General features: G+C 36.2%; 1 protein-coding gene across 9 annotated transcripts in view; it reads right to left on the bottom strand.

The window, feature by feature from the left end:
- APAF1 (apoptotic peptidase activating factor 1) overlaps positions 1 to 22866 on the bottom strand; it is an 89178-nt gene that overhangs the window by 52672 nt on the left and 13640 nt on the right. For 6 of the 9 annotated variants that reach the window (XM_042947464.1, XM_042947460.1, XM_042947465.1 and 3 more), the window contains exons 5-14: positions 18702 to 18885; positions 15946 to 16058; positions 15716 to 15847; positions 13016 to 13254; positions 12441 to 12608; positions 11602 to 11733; positions 8462 to 8575; positions 7434 to 7618; positions 2339 to 2465; positions 1334 to 1459 (exon numbers count right to left, since the gene is read on the bottom strand). In XM_042947464.1, coding sequence (XP_042803398.1) covers positions 1334 to 1459; positions 2339 to 2465; positions 7434 to 7618; positions 8462 to 8575; positions 11602 to 11733; positions 12441 to 12608; positions 13016 to 13254; positions 15716 to 15847; positions 15946 to 16058; positions 18702 to 18885 — 1520 coding nt within the window. Of the gene's footprint in view, positions 1 to 1333; positions 1460 to 2338; positions 2466 to 7433; positions 7619 to 8461; positions 8576 to 11601; positions 11734 to 12440; positions 12609 to 13015; positions 13255 to 15715; positions 15848 to 15945; positions 16059 to 18701; positions 18886 to 22866 lie in introns of those variants that run through there. The other 3 variants (XM_042947468.1, XM_042947467.1, XM_042947469.1) reach the window with 2 other exon arrangements.

The following is a 22866-nucleotide window of genomic DNA, read 5'->3' as shown; positions in this document are numbered from 1 at the left end:
GTCAGTTAAATGTCCAACTTTGGCTCAGGTCATGACCTCACAGTTCGTGTGTTCTATGCAGACAGCTCAGAGCCTAGAGCCTGCTTCAGATTCTGTGTCTCCTTCTCTCTCTGCCCTACCTCACTCATGCTCTTTCTCTCTCTCTCAAAAATAAACATAAAAAAAATAAAATTTAATTTAAAAAAAAATTTTTTTAAAGCCTGAAGTGAGGATCCCCCTCCACTTATCAGAAAAAAACATTCCCCTGGACTTCGGTCTCTCCTAAATTCCACATAAATGCTCTGGCAGAAAGCCAAATTTAGGAACGAGACAAGAAAGAATTAAAAAAAAAAAAGAAAAAAAGAAAAAAAGGAAAAAAAATAACAAAGATAAAAATTAACCTGTGTTTACTTTTTTTTCTCTATTTACTTTGTAGACTAGTAACTGAATTGCTAGTTTGTTCATGCATCTAGATTTGCAGTGAATGTAGTTCATAAAGGTTAAAAAAAATTTTTTTTAAAAACCTGGGGGGCGCCTGGGGTGCTCAGTTCGTTAGGCAACTGACTTTGGCTCAGGTCATGATCTCATAGTTTGTGAGTTCGAGCCCCACATCGGGCTCTGTGCTGACAGCTCAGAGCCTGAAGCCTACTTCAGATTCTGTGTCTCCCCTCTTTCTATCCCTCCCCTGTTCATGCTCTGTGTCTGTCTCTCAATAATAAATAAACGTTAAAAAAAAATTTTTTTTTTTAATTAAAAAAAAAAAAAAACCTGGGTTGCCCTTCACAGACTAAGCATTTTACAACAGGAATCCAATCTCAGACAATAATTTTGTGCAGCAATACTTCCAATCACAATGCATTCAAAGATTCCAATTGGTATGTATCTCATAGACTGATCAATAAATGGCAGACATATTCATTAATTTGTAATTGTTTCTCTTAGCTGCCTGGTAAATATCTCAGGCTGAGAAACCTAGGCATTTTGCTGGTGCTTAAAAATAAGGACTATTAGGGGCACCTGTTACGCATCTGACTTCGACTCAGTTCATGATCTCAAGATTCATGGGCTCAAGCCCCGCATCAGGCTCTGTGCCAACAGCTCAGAGCCTGCAGCCTGCTTCATATTCTGTGTCTCCTTCTCTCTGCCCCTCCCTTGCTCACGCTCTCTCAAAAATAAACAAACATTTAAAAAAAAAGATTTTTTAGACAGTGTTAATTTACAGTTGAAACTGGTTTGCCTCAAGTTAGTAATCAATAGGCAAGTCTTTTATCCCTACTTACCCTAGTCCCTCTAGTATGGAAAAAGAAAATGAATTCTGTGGTAATTACAACTCTAGAGAAAAATACTTCCCTACCTTCACTTTTTTATCCACTGAGCAGGTTGCTATGAATCTGTCATCTGCAGAGAATGCACAACAAAGCACTTCATCCTCATGAGCCTTGATTTCCAGAAGTTTCTCTCCTGTTTCAGCTTTGAACACCTGCACAAGCAAAAATAAAATCTTTTTACCATAAACCACTGGCTACCATTCAATAAAAATCTTTCTTTTAAAGATCTTATTCAGTATTATTTTGCAATAGGAGTGAACGTTGGCAAAAACAGTCCAAACAGCAGAAATATCCGTCAGAATTTATATGCCTGAACATAGAGAACTATCCCTTGTTAAATGTTTTTAATATCAATAAAAAGAGCTAGCAGAGTATAGCTTCAGTTCTTGAGATTAGTTTGGCAAATTCTTTTTTTTTTAAATAATGAAGTACACATATAAAAATAAGGTTTCCAGTCATAATCTTATAAAGACTAAACCTAGTCTGAAAATCAAAGTTTTAACTAATTTGATCCTGTTTCCTTCCAAACCAAAAGGTACAGTACAGATTTAAAGAAAAGCATTCATTCATATATTCTGAAAAGAAATGAGAACTTAAGAAATTCCTTCAAGCACCTTAGAAATAATCTAGTCCAATTCCTATTTACAGTCAGAAATCTATGCTTGAGCCTGTACTAAAATAAGTATTTTATTAAATAACTTTTTAAATCAAAGCCCAGTTCACTATGCTAGGGAGTCCTTATGTCTTTTAACAATTTTCATTTCCTCATTACCCCTAGCTGGTACACAGATGACAGAAACTTATTGCTAGGGTAAAAGGTACTTTCATGCCACTTGGCAAATTTAAAATAATGAAAATGCACAACCCTATCTCTTAAATCTCCAGAGAAAGTTTTCATAAAATATTCCAGAGAGTTAGATTTCTCTATTTCTAATGTACAATTTTCTTCAATTTTAGTATTTAAATATGTTCTAATATGCACAGTATCAGGTACATGCCTCTTCCAATTTTTCTCAAGAGATTTGTTTTACCTGTAAGGTTTTATCAACTCCACAAGAAGCTATTCTTTGACCATCCTCAGAAAAGCAAGCATGGTAAACAGCATCTGTATGGGGGCGGACAACTAAGCGGGAAAGATTCTTGTTGTTTTTTTTGTTTCTACATACAAGGAGAAAATGAACAGAAACCCAATAAGTAAAAGTAATTTCTTTCAATAATGAAGTAAACTGTCGTTTAATGTTGTATTGCCAAAAATACAAAATTCTTAAAATTAAGTTACCAACTTGTAAATGACAGCATAGATCTCCTGAAGGAAAAAAAAGCATAACAAAAGTGGCTTTTTAAGAGAAATTCTACCCTCTATCAAGCAACCTGTCATATGTTGCAAATGACAGAGTTGGGAGAAATCTAATCAAATACATGTTGCTTTCTATTTCCCTTGATACATTAATGATAACATGTGTAGAGAAAACATTATATAAGAATACTCTCAAAAAAATCTCCATTTTTAAAAGGAAAGAAGCCATACTAAAGTACGACACTACACCCACTGTTAGGATGATGTACTTTAAAACTGTTCTTCTCTAACCACAATTAGGTATAGAGAAAAAAAGATCAAGCAATGTCCTTTTATTTATATTTTAGTCTGCTGAATACTATTCCACTAGTATAGGTAATATGTTATTTCTCATGGGCTAAAGGGGTAAAAGAACAGTGCCAGAATTTCATATACATATGCCCCAGTCACCTTGAATACAATTAAATATGTTAAATGGCATCACGCTTATTTTAATAGTCAGATAAACCTAATGAATAACCCTACTTCTACTACTTATTAAGTGTGTAAACTTAAGCAAATGACCTAATACATTTCCATTTTCTCATATGTACAATGGGAGTAAGGGTACCTGCTCTAAACAGTTTCCGACACATAAGGATGCCATTGTTATTATTCTTTAAAAAAAATTAATCACACACAAGTTAGGCCAAATGAAATAAGGGAACACAAAAGGTAAATCAGATTTAGACCTTACTTAGAAAGTATTATAATTCAGGAGGTGCCTGGGTGGCTCAGTTGATTGAGCGTCTGACTACTGCTCAGGTCATGATCTCATGGTTCGTGGGTTCAAGCCCCACATTGGGCTCGCTGCAGTCAGCACCCAGCCCATTTCGGATCCTCTGTCCTTCCCTCTTTCTACCCCCTTCTACTCACACTCCCTCTATCAAAAATAAACATTTGAAAAAAAAGTATTATAATTTACTAGAAACAACAAAACAAGTAACTGTAATATAATAAGAAGAACTAGAGTAATGAGAACCTGGAAGAAAACCAGGTAAGTTACTAGCAAAGTTTATAGGATTAGATTAAAAATACTCTTCTCTCTCCCCTTGATCTAACTACTCAATTCCCCAAAAAAGGGTCAGAAAGTGACCTGTCCCAGTGATGGGCATACAGTGGATGGCCAAAAAAGTATTAAAGAAATAACAAATGAATGCATGAACAAATGATTTCTCTGAAAGCTAAAATTAAATTAAATTTAAGCTGCTATCCACCTAAACCGTTCTATAGAAAAAGAAATTTTCTAGTACAGGAATAAGGCATTCTTTAACTATGATCTGGTCAAACCCACTTAAAAAATTTAGCTATGAATGACTAACGATTCTGTGAGAGAACACCATGGGTTGAAACACAGTTGACAGAATGGGGAAAAAACCAACAAAAATAAAACAGCAAGAAACATTAAAAAAAACAAACTCAACAACGCAAGAGAACAAGAACTAAACCTATGCCCATTTGACATCAGACCTTGTATTAAAATTCTATTTCAACCACTCACCAAAACACCAATGCCGTCAATCCTCCACAAATTTCTAGTGCGTACCAACTATATGGGCCAGGCAAAATGCTAAATGCTATTCTTAGTAATTAACTATTAGATATTAAACACTTTCTATGAATGAGGTACTGCTCTAAGCACTGTGTGTGTGTGTGTGTGTGTGTGTATGCACATAGTCATTTAATCTTCTCAATAACGCTATGAAATAGCAACATTAGGTGAGAGAAGTTGAATAAAATTCCCTGGTTATATACAACTAATAAAGCAGAGCTGCATTTCATGCCTAGGCAATCTAAAGCCAAAGTCTGTTATTTTAACCTCCAAACTATTCTAGAGTACAGAATGTATGGACTAGTAACAGAAAAGTAGGCAATCACCATAAAGTGAGATAAATGCTATGATAAAGTGTGCAAGTATTCTAGAATACAGACAGGTCTACCCTAGCCTCAATGAGTTAAGAGACTGCTTCAGAGAGAGAGTAAACTTCTTCCCAGGAAAGAATTAAAAGAATAGTTAACTCCAGGAAATGAGAAGGTGAGAAAAGATGGGGAGTCTGTCTTTTTTTTTTTAAGTTTGTTTATTTTGAGAGAGAGCGAGCGAGCATGCGTGCAAGTGGGGGAGGGGCAGAGGGAGAGAGAAAGAATCCCAAGCAGACTCCACACTGCCAGCACAGAGCCAGATGCAGAGCTTACACTCATGAACTGTGAGATCATGACCTGAGTTGAAATCGGATGCTTCAACAACTGAGCCACCCAGGCATCCCTGACTTTTCATTTTATATCCCTCTAGTATTATTTGATTTTTAAAAAAAGCAGAAACACAGATTACTTTAAAATAAAAATAAAACAAAAAATTAATATTTAATTTTAAAAACACTTTTTAACGCTTTTGTGGAAACTTCCCAGAATTCCTCACCAATCCAAGTTAATAACCCACTTCTCAGTTCTATGTTATACACATTTCTGTTGTTGCACTCATCACATTATGTTTAATTATTTGCTTCAACTTTTTTCTTCATTAATAGATTATAAGTTCCTTCAAGAGAGCCTTAGCACCTAGTAACAGTGCTTAATATTAGCACATTAGACAAACTCAAATATTTGCTAAACTAAGCTGAATTAGGGCAATCACCCATGGCAATCTGACTTATTTGGAAAGAGGGCCCAGGACTAATAAATATTGCAGATCAACCTAGAGTTCTATTCAGATATAAATTATACATGTGAAAAGTCAACCATTCACATTCATTATCTCTAGCTATAAGAGAACCATGGCATATAGAAGGTGCATAGAAAATAAAATGAGACAGGGGCACCTGGGTGGCTCAGTCAGTTAAGTGTCTGACTCCTGATTTCATTTCAGGTCATGATCTCACCATCGTGAGATAGAGCCCCAAGTGAGTGTATAGCCTACTTGGGATTCTCTCTCTCCCTACCCCTCCTCCACTCATGCTCACACTCTCTTACTCTCTAAAATAAATAAATATTAAAAAAAGAAAGCTAAACAGATCCAGGTTTTTTTTTATTATTAAATTTTTTTAATGTTTATTTTTTTTTTTTATTTAAATTTTTTTTTTTTTTTTTAACGTTTTTTATTTATTTTTGGGACAGAGAGAGACAGACAGAGCATGAACGGGGGAGGGGCAGAGAGAGAGGGAGACACAGAATCAGAAGCAGGCTCCAGGCTCCGAGCCATCAGCCCAGAGCCCGACGCGGGGCTCGAACTCACGGACCGCGAGATCGTGACCTGGCTGAAGTCGGACGCTCAACCGACTGCGCCACCCAGGCGCCCCAATGTTTATTTTTGAGAGACAGAGATAGTGTGACAAACTGCGAATGGGGGAGGGGCAGAGGGAGAGAGAGAGGGAGAGAGGGAGAGAGAGAGAGAGAGGGAGAGGGAGAGGGAGAGAGAGAGAGAGAGGGGAGAGAGAGAGAGAGAGAGGGAGGGAGAGAGGAAGAGGGAGAGAGGAAGAGGGAGAGAGGGGGAGAGAGGGGGAGGGAGGGGGAGGGGGAGGGAGGGGGAGGGAGGGGGAGGGAGGGGGAGGGAGGGGGAGGGAGGGAGGGGGAGGGGGAGGGGGAGGGGGGAGGGGGGAGGGGGAGGGGGGAGAGGGGGAGAGGGGGAGAGGGGGAGAGGGGGAGAGGGGGAGAGGGGGAGAGGGGGAGAGGGAGAGAGGGAGAGAGAGAATCCGAAGGAGGCTCCAGGCTGTCAGCACAGAGCCCAACGTGGGGCTCAAATCCATGAACTGCGAGATCGTGACCTGAGCCAAAGTCAGACACTTAACCAACTGAGCCATCCAGGCACCCCTAAACAGATCCAGGGTTTAAATCCCATTCAACTAACTACATGAGCTTAATCAAGTCTCAACATCTCTGCAATTTTCTCATTTGTAAAATAGAGAATATTTATCTTATAAGGTTTGAAGATAAGTAACGTGCACATATCGTGTGTAACAGGCATTAAATAGATGATAGTTTACCCTTTCATTTTTCTAATTGGTAAGATTAAGGCAAGAGTAAAACTGAACAGCCTCTTTTAGGAATAAGAATCAAAATTCAGTGGAAGTTTTATTAGTGCTATGTGAAAAGCAAGTGTTAATCACTATATATCCAAGATCTCATTTCAATCTTCACAAAAATAATACTTCAAAAAACTGTTATCTCTATTATATATGAAAAAGAAAAGCAACCTGTAACTTATTCAAAATCACAAAAACATATCAGGTTTTATTTTTATTTTTTTTAACGTTTATTCATTTTTGAGACAGAAAGAGACAGAGCATGAATGGGGGAAGGTCAGAGAGAGAGGGAGACACAGAATCTGAAACAGACTCCAGGCTCTGAGCTGTAAGCACAGAGCCCGACGCGGGGCTCGAACTCACGGACTGCGAGATCATGACCTGAGCCGAAGTCGGACACCCAACCGACTGAGCCACCCAGGCGCCCCAAACATATCAGGTTTTAGAACTGAGACTCAAACCAATGTCTGAGGTTTCAAAGCCCATATTTTTCACTAAGATACTAGGTTATAGTAAGTAAACCATTTGATGTTAATATTTAGTATAACTGGTCAAAATGCCTATAGGCAAGCATCTATTTCTATGGACTCTGAAAATATGCATTTTTCCAATGCTTACTTCTCCAAAACTTTTCAGTAAGTAAGAATGCTTATTAAAAGTTCCAGCCTTTTCCAAAGTAGTTACATCTTCCTGGAGTGAACTTATTCACTACCTGAAAAATAATGACATAATTAGCACTCTGCTCCCCTTTGGTTTCTCTCCTAACCTACTTACATCCACTCCAGGTAAAGCATTCCATTATCGACCTCCTGCTTGGCCTGCAGCTTAGCTTGCTGATAAACTTCTGAAGTTTCTGGTTCACAGAGACCCAGTTGAACAATATTAGGAAATGGCTGTCGTCCAAGAAGGTGTCCATTTAATGATAAAAACTCTTGGAAATTTTCACAGACTGCACAATCCTACGAACAAACTGAAATCTCTTAGAAATATAACCAGAACCAAGATCTGACATTTTTCTGTTTCTGTGATCTTGTCAGTTTGAAAGCTTAAATGAAGATATTCTCTATATGAGCTAAAATTAAATAGCCAACCATTAAGTAATAAATACCTGGTGACCCTCTCTAAACTTTTAAACAAAGTGTAACAATGGAATACTATTTGGCAATGAGAAAGAACGAAATATGGCCTTCCGTAGCAACGTGGATGGAACTGGAGAGTGTCATGCTAAGTGAAATAAGTCATACAGAGAAAGACAGATACCATATGGTTTCACTCTTATGTGGATCCTGAGAAACTTAACAGAAACCCATGGGGGAGGGGAAGGAAAAAAAAAAGAGGTTAGAGAGGGAGAGAGCCAAACCATAAGAGACTCTTAAAAACTGAGAATAAACTGAGGGTTGATGGGGGGTAGGAGGGAGGGGGAAGTGGGTGATGGGCATTGAGGAGGGCACCTGTTGGGATGAGCATTGGGTGTTGTTTGGAAACCAATTTGACAATAAATTTCATATTAAAAAAATAAAATAAAATAAAGTGTAAAAATCTCATTATCCAACTATTACTTTCTTAATACATTGTTTTGTAAAAAATACCACTGAACACTTCACTTCCCCAACTTTCAAACCTCAATCCCATCCACATTCCCAACAGGCTAGGAAGGAAGCAAAATAATTAGAGTAATCAAGGATCAAAAAAAGGAAATTATCTCTGTTTGCCCCTTCTGTGCTGCTCATCCCCACTATTAAAACTAGAATTAAATGACAAAATGAGATGCCCTTTAGGGACTTATTCATACTAATTTATACCTTTTCATCCAATATATGCCTATATTCCACAAACTCATGAATCAGATGGGCAGGGCCTACGAGTTCAGTTTTTGCTTTAATCCAATCCAGGGAAAACATTAAAGCACAAAGTTCCTTTAAAAAAGAAGTAAGAGAAGGACATTGTTAAAGACATCAAAGAATTTTAACTCTACCACTTTATAACTCTATCCTAACACTACTGAAAGAAATTTAGCAGATAACTAGAACTTAAGGACAAAAAAGGAAGTTTTTTAAAAAGAACCAAAGAAACATTAAAAACTTAAATATAAAATAGAAAGCCTCAAAAAATACTACAAGATACAGGCAAATATTTTTGTAACCCTAGAATGAAGGAAATGGTTGTAAGCATAACACCAAAGCAAAAATACAAAAAAAAAAAAAAAAAAAAAAAAAGAGAGAGAGAGAAAGAAGTGCACTTAACTACCATAAAAATTCAAACCTTTAATATAGTTGCAAACAATATAAATAAAATTTGACAAAAAATAAAAATATTTATTTATAACACTTATGATGAGGGCTCAATATTATTATTTTATAGAAAATTCTAATAAAATAAGATAAACACCTCACCAGAAAAATCTGGTAAAGGCAATGCACAAAATAAAAGGTCAAATGGCCAAAAATCTCACCAATAATCTAAATGAAACAACAAAGATTCAGCATTTTTTTTTAAACATGTTCTTTTTTTTTAATTTTTTTTTTTTTTTAATGTTTATTTATTTTTGACACAGAGACAGAGCATGAACGGGGAAGAGTCAGAGAGAGGGAGACACAGAATCTGAAGCAGGCTCCGGGCTCTGTGCTGACAGTGCAGATACTGCTTGGGATTCTCTCTCTCTGTCTCTGTCCCTCCCCCACTTGTATTTTCTCTCTCAAAATAAATAAATAAACTTTAAAAAAAATACAAACTCTACATACCATTTGACCCAGAAACTATGCTTATAAAAATATGTCCTGGGTCACCTGGGTGGCTTAGTCAGTTAGGTATCCGTTCATGAGCTCACGGTTTGTGGGTTTGAGCCCTGAAAATCAGGCTCTGTGCTGACCGCTCACCTGGAGCCTGCTGCAGATTCTGCGTCTCCATCTCTCTCTGCCCCTCCCTCACTCTCACTCTCTCTCTCTCAAAAATAAACATTTAAAAAAAATTTTTTTTAAATATGTCCTAAGAAAATAATCAGACAAGTGTCCTTCGGCAATCTAATTATCTATAAGCCAACTGGTCACTATACAATGAAACAGTATGAAGCTTTAAAAATTTTGTCACTCTATGAGGCGCCTGGGTGGCTCAGTCAGTTGAGCATCTGACTTCAGCTCAGGTCATGAACTTGTGGTCCGTGGGTTCGGGCCCCGCGTCAGGCTCTGTGCTGACAGCTCAGAGCCTACAGCCTGCTTCAGATTCCGTCTCTCTCTCTCTCTCTGCTCCTGCCCCACTCATGCTCTGTCTCAAAAATGAATAAATGTTTAAAAAAAATTTTGTCACTTACATAAATTGACATAAAAAGATGACCATGAAATGTAGGTTAGTGGAAAAAAAAGATATGACTATTTCATTTTTTTTTAATGTATACTTATTTTGAGAGAGGGAGGGAGAGAGAGAATACCAAGCAAGCTCCACACTGTCAGAGCAGAGCCCAATGTGGGGCTTGATCCCACAAGCTAAAAAAGATCATGACCTGAGCCAAAATCAAGAGTCAGATGTTCAACTGACTAAGCCACTCGGGCTCCCCAAGACTATTTCTATTATGATCCTATTTTCGTTTTAAAGAATAAGTATATGTATCTGGGCAGAACAACTTAGAAAATTATACAAAAAAGCATTAACAATTGCCATCTTCATTTTCTTTTTAGTTTTCCTAAAGTTTTCCAATGAAAAACATTAAATATTAGAAATTACCTTTAAAAATCAGGAAAAAAAGTCTAAAATGGTGAGAAAAAACTGAATCCTGTCACACTATCAGACATGCCAAATTTTAAAAAGATGCACTGACCCAATAATCCCACTTCAAAAAAATTTTTGAAGGAAATAATGTAGGTACAAAGACAAGCAAGATTGTTCATTAAAGCATCATAAAGGCAAAAATCTGAAAACCTAAATGTGCAACAATTAAAGCAAATTTGGCACAGATATTTATCAGAATATCTTCATTCCAATGCAGATTATTAAATGTAAACTGTATTTTGCTAGGTGAAAAAAAACAGGGTACAACAATACACCCTTTTTTTAACCAAGAGATAACATATCTAAGCATAGACAAATTACTCAAAGTACATACAGTTTTCCAAAATGTTAACATTTTGAATTAGTTGAAGTAATGACTTCAAATATCATCTATGTGGTGATGATACCCAAATGTTATCCATAATGTTATGGATACGTTAAATTAAGTTATATTAAAATTATGTTAATCTATAATTTTTCCCCAGAAATTCATATTCATATATCCAACTACATATTCATTATTTCCAGTCAGATGTCTTAAAAGTATAAGAAGCAGTATATTCAAAATGAGTTCCTAACACTCCCTTCACCCCCTGACAGACATCCGAATCTCAGTTCATATCAACTCCATTCTTTCTGTTGTACAAGTCTGGAGTAATCTTGTAATACACACCAATTCCATCAACAAATCATGATGATTCTGTACCATCACTTTCTCTTTCCATGCTTTTTTCTTTCTCTGAGCACTTACTACTCCCAAAATAGCATAAATTTATTTGTCCACTATTGGTCTCCCTAGAAAATGTAAACTCAACGAGAGCAGGGACTTTGTGCCTATGGTATATGCTCACAATGGAAAACAATACCAGTACCTAACAGGCACTCAATAAATATTTGCTGAATGAATGAATATACTTTCCCATTCTTCATTCCTCTCAAAGTTTAAAATCCATACTGCCCAAAAAAGAAAGCTACTGGTAAGAAAAGAGTGAATTTTTAGGTGGTTCATTTACTAGATTTACTAAGGTACCTTTTTAAATCACTGTAGGTAAAAAGAGTAACAAAAACAAAAATACTTACATAGACTTTAATCTTATTTTTACAGGTAAAAGAAAATTCTAAACATAGGATGAAATAAAAGTGAGATAAAAAATAGTAATTTTTAAATGGGTCATCTTACTTTGTGCATGTTAGCACTAGCCATGTGGTAAGCCAGAAAATTGTACCAATACATGCAGTCCTCCTGATCTGGTGAAAGAGTATGTGGCTGGTGATGTCTCTGGAACTGAGTGACTAACTTCTTATGTAGATCCTGAAACACAAATGAAACATTTTAGAGGACAGAAACAATTTCATAACCTAAACATCACTATAGCTTACAAAGTTATTTAAAAATGTGCAGAGAATCAACCCAGAAAATACTTAATTACAAAAGGAAAAGATAGTAGCTTTACACTGGAGAAACTAGCAGGTACCACTTTAACCAAGTGATCAACATTAACATCACTGACAATAAGAAATATCGACTTCCTAATATGATGCACTGAAGACACAACATAACTTTTGTGGTATTCTTGACAAAAAAATATAACCTTAATATAGCCAGGAGAAACAATCAGACAAACGAAACTAAGAGACTCTATACAAAATAACTGAGTAGTACTCTTCAAAAGTAACCATGAAAGATAAAGAAAGCCAAGAAATTTTCATAGATTTGAGGAAACCAGGGAAACATGACAATTATTATGCAATATGGGGTCTTGATCTGAACCACAAGAAGGGCATTAGTGGGAAAGCTGGTGAAATCCAAATAAAATCTGTAGGTTAGCTAACAATATCCTGTGATTGTTAATTTTTTGGTTTTATTATAGTTACATAAGATGTTAACACTGGGGGAAGCTAGATGAAGGTACATGCATAAAACTCTCTTTAACCCTAAAGACAGTTTTGCAACTTCTATAACCCTAAAATTTCAAAGTTAAAAATTAAAAAAAAAAAAATGCACAGAGATGCAAGTACCTGAAGCTGGTTGCGATTCTTTTCTATAAGGAAATCTACTTGAAGATCATGTAAATAATAACAAAATGATTTTCCATTCCGATCACAGAATAAGAGAGACTTATTAACAAACTCCTGCAGTATGTCTTCAACTTCTTCAGTTTCCATGTCCCAGAGAATACATAACACCTGGGAATCATTTTAAGCATTTAATGTATCACAAAATTACAATTACCAGGATTGCAGATAAGATGTTAACACACATAAACATACACACAAATCATATCATAAAGCCCTGAATAACAGCATCTCAATTTCATATGAAGAAGCTCAACTATTTGTCAAGATAGAAAAGAGAGATAACAAAGTCAGATGCTTCTCCAGCTTCACTAGAACTGAGAAATAGGAAACTAATCTGAGTTCAACACCAAGCTCTTGATGGAGACTAAGAGCAGTAGGATTTTTACATCCCCCACACCTCCTCAGTGACATGGGTCTTAACCTTCCAATATCCTCTATAACAACATCCTTGGTACTATATCAAAAGTTCCATGTCAAAAATACCCAATGATGAGGATTGCTGGTCCTTCTATTACCTTTGTAGGCACCTTAACATCCTTTTGAAGGATGGAAAGATCTGTGTAATAATCTTTGATGTCCTCTCTGAGCATTTCAACACTTATAGACATGGCTTCATCCAGAGCCTCATAATCATAAAATGAAGATTTCCTTATTCTCTTAAATTGCTTATTCTGAAGTTGCCTAAGGTAGTAATCCCAACGGTTGGGAAAATCACGTAAAAGTGCACCAATTAAAGACACTACAAGAGGAGAACCTAAAAATAAAACAAAACAAAAAACAAAGTCACTGGGTTAATACTGTGTCATTTCAAAATTACCACTAAGAGTCACATTATTCTTAAAAAACAATTTCTGCTGCATGTTACCCAAAGCCTTAAAATATTTATAAAACTTGGATTCACTTTATGCATTTATTCTAAAGAAGGCATTAGAAATAAGAAATATTTCCTTTAAGGATATCCATCACAGCATTATTTATTTATTTTTTACTTTTCTAATGTTTATTTTTGAGAGAGAGACAGAGTGTGAGCAGGAAGGGGGGGGGGGACGGCAGAGACAGAGGAAGACGCAGAACTCAAAGCAAGCTCCAGGCTCCTCACTGTCAACACAGAGCCTGATGCAAAGGCTTTGAACTCACAAACTATGAGATTGTGACCTGAGCTGAAGTTGGACATTTAACCAACTGAGCCACCCAGGTGTCCCTCAACACAGCATTATTTAAAATAGTGAAAAATCTGGGGCGCCTGGGTGGCTCAGTCGGTTAAACTCAAAGTTTGTGAGTTTGGGTCTCGCATCAGGCTCTGTGCTAACAGCTCAGGGCCTAGAGCCTGCTTTCGATTCTGTGTCTCCCTCCCCTCAGCTCCTCCCCTGCTCATACTCTATCTCTCTCTCAAAAATAAAGATTTAAAAAAAAAATTTTTAATACTAAAAAATCTTTTTTTTTAAATGTATTTATTTATTTGTGGGGGGCAAGGAGGAAGAGAATCCCAAGAAGGCTCCCTCTGCACTATCAGTGCATGGAGCAGATGTGGGACTTGAACTCACAAACCATGAGATAAAGACCTGAGCCGAAATCAAGAGTTGGTCACCTACCCAAATAAGCCACCCAGGTGCCCCTGAAATAGTGAAAAATCTTAAACAACAATAGAGAAATGACTGAATAAATTGAAGTTATCACAATATTATGCCACTAATAACTTTTTTCAAAACATAGTTAATGACATAATATTCAAGATTTGTTATATGAAAAAAGACAAGATTCAAATTATGCATACCATTGTAATCTGAATATTTTTTTCAAAGTTTTATATGTCCTAAAAGACTGAAATACTCTCGTGATGATAATAATTATCAGGTTTATGGATAATTTCTCTTTTTTCTTTATCATTTCACACATCTTTTAAATGTTTCAAAATAGGGGCATCTGGATGGCTCAGTTGGCTGAGCGTCAGACTTAGGCTCAGATCATGATCTCGCAGCTTGTGAGTTCAAGCCTCGCATCAGGCTCTGTGCTGACAGCTCAGAGCCTGGAGCCTGCTTCGGATTCTGTGTCTCCCTCTCTCTCTGCCCCTCCCCTGTTCATGCTCTGTCTCTCTCTGTCTCAAAAATAAATAAATGTTTAAAAAAAAAAAAAAATTTTTTTTTAAATTTTTTTAAGTCTTGAAAAAAATTTAAAAAATAATAAATGTTTCAAAATGGACAAACATCACCTTCACAATTAGAATACAAATGAAGTATTCTTTTCTAAGATATTTTTTAAAAGTCAATTAGCTCAGGGGCACCTGGGTGACTCAGTCGGTTGAGCGCCCAACTTCGGCTCAGGTCATGATCTCACAGCTCGTGAGTTCAAGCCCCACGTCAGGCTCTGTGCTGACAGCTCGGAGCCTGGAGCCTGCAGCCTGCTTAGGATTCTGTGTCTCCCTCTCTCTCTGCCTCTCCCCTGCTCATGCTCTGTCTCTCTCTCTCAAAAATAAACAAACATTCAAAAAAAAATTTTTTTAAGTCGATTAGCTCAAAACGAACTATCTGATAGCAGAATGAAAAAACAAGGTCTGTTGAAGCATTAACAACAGTGGAAGAAATAATCTTAAGAACTGATAGGACTATTTACAATTTTAAATTTCTGTATGTCAAATAAAATACTACAAATGAAATTAAAAAGCAGACAAAAAACTGGGGAAAGTATTTACAAAAAATGGCAAAGAGCTAATAGCTTCAATAGAGTGCCAAAAGTCAATTAAAAATCTGCTATCACAAAGAAAAGTGAGTGAAGGATAATTTCTTAAAATGCAAATATTCAATAAACAAGTAAAAGGTTTAACTTCACTTAACTTCATAAAAAATGCAAATTAAGAGAACACCATGTTACATACAAAATTAGAATACTATTTTTATAAAATCAACCAAAAAAAATTAAAACTCTGATTCTCATATTTTTTTATTCTTTGACAAAGTCATGTCTTTATCTAATGTCTCCCACTAACATATCATGGGTGTTCATTAAATATTATTTTAATGAATAAATGAATACCAAAATATTATTATCTATTTAGGGTATCAAAGAAAAACCTAAAATACTCTAGGTTCTAGAATACAATATTCTAGTAAAGTTTCTGGATGTTCATGTGCTAAATTGTCATACTTATTAGCTTAATTTACAAAAGGATAAAATTAGTATCTCTATAACCCTCTCATACACAAAATAAATAACCATACCTTTACATTCTTTTATAATACTGTGAGCTTGTTCTGGCAAATCTGCTTTCTTCATATTAACAAAAAGGGATAAAATTTCAAGTCCTTTTTCTTTTCCTAAGCCACTCTCCACAGAGACTACATATTTAGGGCCTGTAACAAAATCACACGATATAAGTAATTTGGTTAAAATATATATAAATCTAATTGAATTAAAACATAAAGGTAGTAAAAAGCATATTAACCCTTACCCATTACTGAATCTGTAACACTCTTGTCTCTGGTTGTAATAAGAATCTGACACTGATTGTCAAAAGCTTTTAATACCCAAGGATCCCAAACATCATCCAAGATCAACAGAGACCTAATTTTAAAAAAACAAAAACTTGTATTAAGTCACTAATGACATTTATTTAAAGCTTCCTTCTAAGGTCTTTTAAAATTTACAAAATAAAAGATATGTATTTCATGGCTCCTCCCCTTTGCTATATTCGTTTCACAATATACTGATACAAATAAGGGAAAAAAAATTAGACTTTCCTCTCTTCCAACCCAAAACAATGAATGCATTTTATTATTTTCTTAAGTTTACTTATTTATTTTGAGAGAGAGAGAGTGTGTGTGCGCAGAGGAGAAGGAGAGGCAGAGAGAGGGAGAGAGAGAATCCCAAGCAGGCCCCACACTGGCAGGCTCAGTCTCATGAACTGTGAGATCATGACCTGAGCCAAAATCAAGAGTCGGAAACTTAACTGAGCCATGCAGGCACCCCAATGAATGCATATTAAAGTTAAGAAACCTATAAAAACAGAACCGTGTAGGTATTAAAAAGTGGTTACCAAGTGCCTTAAAAGAAGTTTCCAAGTAATGAGGTTTTTCTAATTTAGTCTTTAAGTACCAAAACCAAATGAGAAATGAGCTCAAGGTTAGCATTAGAATCAATCATATAACAATGACCATTTTAGCCTTTTTTTTTACCTACAAAACTAGCAATTTCATATGTTCTAACATAATGCACTAGCAAGAATATTACCTTTCATTTGGTACACTAGTGGGGGTTTTTTCCATCTATAAGTCAGTTTATTTATTCCTAATGAACCTCTGTGCCAATTCTTAATTGGTTTCTCCAAAAACTTTTTTGAACTCAGCAGAACATACAGAGAAAAAAATACAACTAAAAGCTGATAGGGTAATTATACACTAGCATTTTTATACTAATGGCACATCACTTCTGTGCATTACAAAAAAAGACTCTGGGTACACATACAGCCTGGCAAATTGCCAAAGCATAAACCACAATGATGTTGATAAACAAAACGAATGACAGGGTGCCTGGGTGTCTCAGTCAGCTAAGCATCCTACACTTGATTTCAGCTTAGACCATGATCTCTCAGTTGGTGAGACTGAGCCTCATGTCAGTCTCTGCACTCACAGCACAGATCCTGCTTGGGATTCTCTCTCTCTCTGCCCCTCCCCCACTCATACACATCCACACACACACTTTCTAAAAATTAAATTAAAAAATAAATTTTAAAACAATTTAAAAAATAAAACAAAATGAATGACTTTACAAGCCATGGCCTGATACATGTGTTAGCATTTACAGTATTTTCCTAAACAGAAATCACTTTTACTTTCATAGGGAAGGGAAGCAGAACTAGGGAGAAGTTACTACACAAGAAAAGAGTATTAGTTAGTGGTCTCAATCCCATTTCCTCCAGGAAAATAGATACCAGTGACTATCAAGGGAAGGGGGCAATAACAGAGGGATCTGGAAGAGAAAGAAGCCAGAGAGAAGGGAGCTTGTTCTCTGTATTATGCATCCATTAAGAATCAACTACGAAGCTTTTCCCAAATTACTACTCTCACTCAATATTCTGATATTAATCCCTTACCAATTTAAGAATCACTGCCATACTCACCACTGTTACATATGAAAGTGTACTGCATCATCAGCTACACTGCAGCATTAAAAAAAAGTCCAGAGCCATTACCTAATTCTCACCCAATTTACTGCTGAACTCCCAAGGAAGGCTTTATTCATCATTGTACTTGCAACACTTGACCCAGAACCTGGCAGAACACTCAATGTTGGTTAAATGAACCAATGAAAGAATGGTTGTTAGATCAGGGAAATCAAAGTGATGACTGAATCCCAGCTGGTTAACTATTGATGATTATATTGTTAACATAAGCAGCAACCACACTATTGTCTCCCTTCTGGCTAATGAAAATTGCAAAACAGTTGATAACAGCGCCTGGCACATAATTATAATCTTATTTATTGAATGAATTATTTAAATAAACAAACAAAACACACTCTTGAAGTACATGGAAGTAGAAAAGTTAGATATACATATATCCAAAAGTTAATACAAAACAGAAGGGTCCCATTAAATAAATAACCCTTTTACCAGGTGCCTATATTTATTCGGTCTCTTGTTCAATGTTATCCATCAGAAACAACAGATTCAGGAGCACCTGGGTAGCTCAGCTGGTTAAGCTTCTGACTCTTGATTTCAGCTCAGGTCATGATGTCATAGTCATGAGATCAAGCCCTGCATCTGGCTCTGTGCTGGGTGTGGAGCCTGCTTGGGATTCTCTCTCTCTTTCTCTCCCTCCCCCTCTCATTGCCCCTCCCCTGCTGGCACACACACTGGTGCACACATATGCTCGCTCTCTAAAAATAAACATAAAAAAATAAAAAGAATGGATTCAAGGTAAGAAGCTTGCATTTTCTAGCAAAGATCGCTAACCAACTCACCTTCTTAAGAAATACTTCTTGAGCACCCCAGTGGTAGATAAGAGACATAGTAGTAGAATGCAAAGAAAAGTAGCAATTTTTGCCCAGTGGCAGCCACTTTTGTTTTAATACAAGACAAAGAACAGCAGAAAAGCAACGGTTCATTCTTAGATCTCTACTGAGGAGCAAGAAAAGGGTATGATGTTCTCAAACTGTCAGCAGTTAAGTCTCATTGGGACTTCATACATTAAATTTTTCTATCTGTACCGTGGGTGTTTACGCAGCATCAGAATGCGAAGGCGGTCTTTAGCCTCTTCAATATTGAGTGGAAGCCTCTGGGAGAAACTCTCATCCTGATCCAACCGTGCGCAAAGATTCTGCAGTTTCATCAGAAGCCCAGACTTGTCTTGTTTCCCAACTGAAACCCAGTGCACACCCCCTGGGAAACAACCTAGGAAAATAAATAATAAACTTAAGGCCTTTGAACAGGTGTCCTCCTTTGAAAGATTTTGGTGATTAGATTTGCTCCAATTTCAACCTCATCCTATCTTTAATTTCTCTTGATTCAGTGTATACATTTCGCTTGTAGAGTACTGTCGAGCTTTATAACCTGAATCTAAGAAGAGCTGAAGATGTGAAGAAACTGAAGTTTGAAATAAATCCGTTTATCGGTAAAATCTTACCAAACTAAAATTTAGTTTTTGTCCTATGTCATCAATGATCACTGTAAAACATAATTTCTCAAACTCAGTACTTTTGACATTTTGGGCCAGATAATTCTTTATTGTAAGGAACTTTCCTGTGCATCGTAGGATGTTTAACAGTCTCCCTGGCCTCTACCCACTATATGCTAGTAGCATTCCTCCTCCCTGGTTATGACAACCAAAGATATCTCCAAACATTGTCAAATGTCCCCCTGGGGGCAAAATTGCCTCTGACTGAGAACCACAGATATCCAGGAACACATAACTCACTCATTATGGTTCTCGTATAGAAACTTAAAGTAAGAAGTTAGGTTCAAGTCTGGCTCTACTGCTTACTAGCTATGCTATCTTTAGCAAATCACTTAACCTCACTTTCATTTGTTATACTGACGTATACTAAGGTATTATTTACCTTACCTATTTCAGAGTTACACTGAGAAATTAATAACATGTAAATTTGCTATGTTGTTAACCGTAAGGTATTATAACAGACAGGATTACTAGTGATATGGATCTGAGAGCACCTTGCAAATATTAAGCTTTGAAGTAGTAGGTACCATATAAGAATGGAAATTATTATTACTGTTACTTTAAACTGTTAACATCATTATCATTGCTAATTAAGCCACAGTATATCTTACAATACATATTTTTACTTACATAGGTATCAGGAGCCAAAAATCTTAAGCCTTCATAGACTATACTTAATCAGCTCCGTGTATAGATTAAAAAAAAAAAAAAAATGCAAGAAGGGTCCCTATGTGTAAAATATGGTGAGCAGTAGCATTAGACCATACCAGTGGCATTAACCATAAAGATTTATATTAGGTAATCATAAATAGTATAAGAAAAAACAGAAAACAGATAAAGATTAATAAGTTATAACATACCAAAGGGCAATTTTTGTTTACTGGTATTTACAAATAATTAAGTACAAAAATCACTATTATAAAAACTTAATCATCCAAAAGAAAGATCTGTATAAATGCAAAGACCTACTTATGACAGATATTCTAAGGGTTCTACATATTAATCTATTTTTAATCCACATAGTAAACTCTCAGGAAGACACTTATTTTCCCCATTTTATAGATAAGGAAACTGAGGTATAGGGAGATTGAGTAGTTTGTCCAAAGTTACACAGGTTAATAAAGTAGAGCTGGGATTCAAACCTCCAGCACCACTGCTCATTCTAAACTATTCCGCCTCCTCAAGGATATTTACTGCAGCACTATTTTAACAGAAAAAATCTGGAAACAACCTGCAATGTCCACCCTAACCACCTCTTCCCAAGCCTGAGGCAGGACCAACTGAGGAAAGAGAAAACCTTACATATAAATGAAGTTTGGAATATTAAATAGGCCTTGACATTTTAATTATTGAAATTAGATTGCTGGAATGCAAACTGGTGCAGCCACTATGGAAAACAGTATGGAGATTCCTCAAAAAGTTAAAAACAGAACTATCCCATGGTCCAGCAATGGCACTGAGTATTTACCCAAAAAATACAGAAACACTAATTCAAAGGGATACATAGCAGCATTATCTACAATACCCAAATTATGGAAGCAGCTCAAGTACCCATCGATTAATGAATGGATAAAGATGTATATATACACAATGGAATATTATTCAACCACAAAAAAAGAATGAAATCTTGTCATATGCAATGACACGGATGAAGCTACAGAGTATAATGCTAAGAGAAATAAATCAGAGAAAAACAAATACCATAGGATTTCACTCATGTGGAATTTAAGAAACAAAACAAATGAGCACAGGGAAAAAGAGAGATAAACCAAGAAACAGATTCTTAACTATAGAGAACAAACTGATGGTTACCAGAGGAGAGGTGGGAGCGGGGATGGGTTAAATAGGTGATGGGATTTGTTTGGGATGATGTATGGAACTGTTGAATCACACTATACTGCATACCTGAAATAAATATAACCTTGTAAAGAATAAAGTTACAGTTACATCAAAAAAAATTTTAAAAGAAGTACACTTGTGATGAGCACCAGATGATGCAGAATTGTTGAATAGCTGTATCATATACCTGAAACTAATCCAACACTGTATGCTACCTAACTGGAATTAAAATAAAAACTTAAAAAAAAATTAGATTGTTTTTAAAATTTGAAGTGACCTGGGGACTCTGAACCTGTACAAGGTGAGGGAAAGAATCAGTCCCAGGGAAGTTTTGAACAGGCAACACGGGAAAAAAGTTGTTTTTTGATTACACCCTATAAACTTCAATGCAATAATTATACATAACTAAACCTAGCAAAATTGCCAAGGTTTATGGTCATAAATTTACACTGGAACTAAGTTGGGTGATTTTCTTCAGCAAAGAGGAAGGAAATTATGGTCTGGATGAAGCAATGTGGAATAAGCAAGTAACTGTCTGGATGAAGCAATGGGGAGTAAGCAATTAGATCCCATCTCCTAGCAGAGAAGAAGCAATCAGCTTTTACCCAAGTAAGGAGAAACTAAAGAGCCAAGAGCATGTGCTGAGAAGCAACTGAATAATGGACAATAAAAACCTAGGTCTGAGCCTAGGAGGGTGCTAATGGGATAAATAGTGAGGATATTATGGAATCAAGAAGAAATAAGTCTTGATAGATCAGAAAACTGTAGTAGTGAACTTGAAGAATAGAATAGGTGGAGGTGGGCAAAGGGTAGAACCGGTTTAAGTTAAGATTTCAAAAGTAGTATAATTTCCGGTATTGGCAAGGACAAGGGTCCAGTCTGTGATCAAAGAAGCAAATGGCTAAAGGAAAATAAAGACAACGGTCACTGCAGATAAAGAAATCAAGAAACTGAGAGGCCAAGGTTTTGGATGACTCATCTATATAAATGTCAACTGATCTTACTAAGAGTGTCAACAGAAGAAGAGCTTAAATTTATAATTAAGAACTCCAATCATCAATGAATGAGAACAATATCATAACTGGGAAGGATCAGAGAAATGAACTTCAAAGGACAAAGACTTTAGCTGGAAAAGGGAGTATTAATGGTCTGGATGAGGCAACAGAAAGCAAGGACAACATCAAACACTTCCTAGTGCTTAAGTATATAGGGTGTAAAGGGAAAAAAGTTGCCAAACCATGGAAGGTAGCTATGGAGAATGTGGTATGGGGGGGGGGGGGGGGGAAGCAGTGGGGGAATGCCCAATTTTAGATAAGGCAAGGAAATAAACATTCTCAGAACAGGTTGATAAGATAGAGTAAGATAGAGGAGTTTCCTGATCACAGAGGAGAAAACCTAGGGGATAAGACAGAAAAGCTTGGGAATGAGAGGAGGAAACCTAGATCAGAATTGGCAATGTACTAACTAGTAACTGCATGAGAATCTAAAAGATAACAAATGACCGGGAGATAGAGAATTCTGCAAGGAACTAGGGTAAAGACAGTGCTGTGAAGCATGGTTTGATTATCAGTGAAAGCTTCTGCAAGCTCCCTTAGACTTCCCTCAGTATAAGTCTACATTTATGAAATAGTAAATCCCTGAGGTTTCCCTTAGTGTTACAGCTGCATTCTGTGTGTGCACAGGTTTGTAAATGTACAGGAAAAAAGTTTTGGAAAACTTCACTGTAAACTGTTAACCACAATTACCTCTGCTAAAGGATTTAGAATTTAGGAGAAAGGAAAAAAAAAGCAAGTGAAAAGAATTTTTACTCTTTTTTAAATGAAAATACTACTTTTGTAATTTTTTTAAAGATTTTATTT

This window comes from Panthera leo, chromosome B4 (genome assembly GCF_018350215.1).
Source record: "Panthera leo isolate Ple1 chromosome B4, P.leo_Ple1_pat1.1, whole genome shotgun sequence".
Lineage (NCBI taxonomy): Eukaryota > Metazoa > Chordata > Mammalia > Carnivora > Felidae > Panthera > Panthera leo.
Note: the sequence above shows the minus strand (reverse complement) of the source record. Positions and strands in the feature narration are given on the sequence as shown.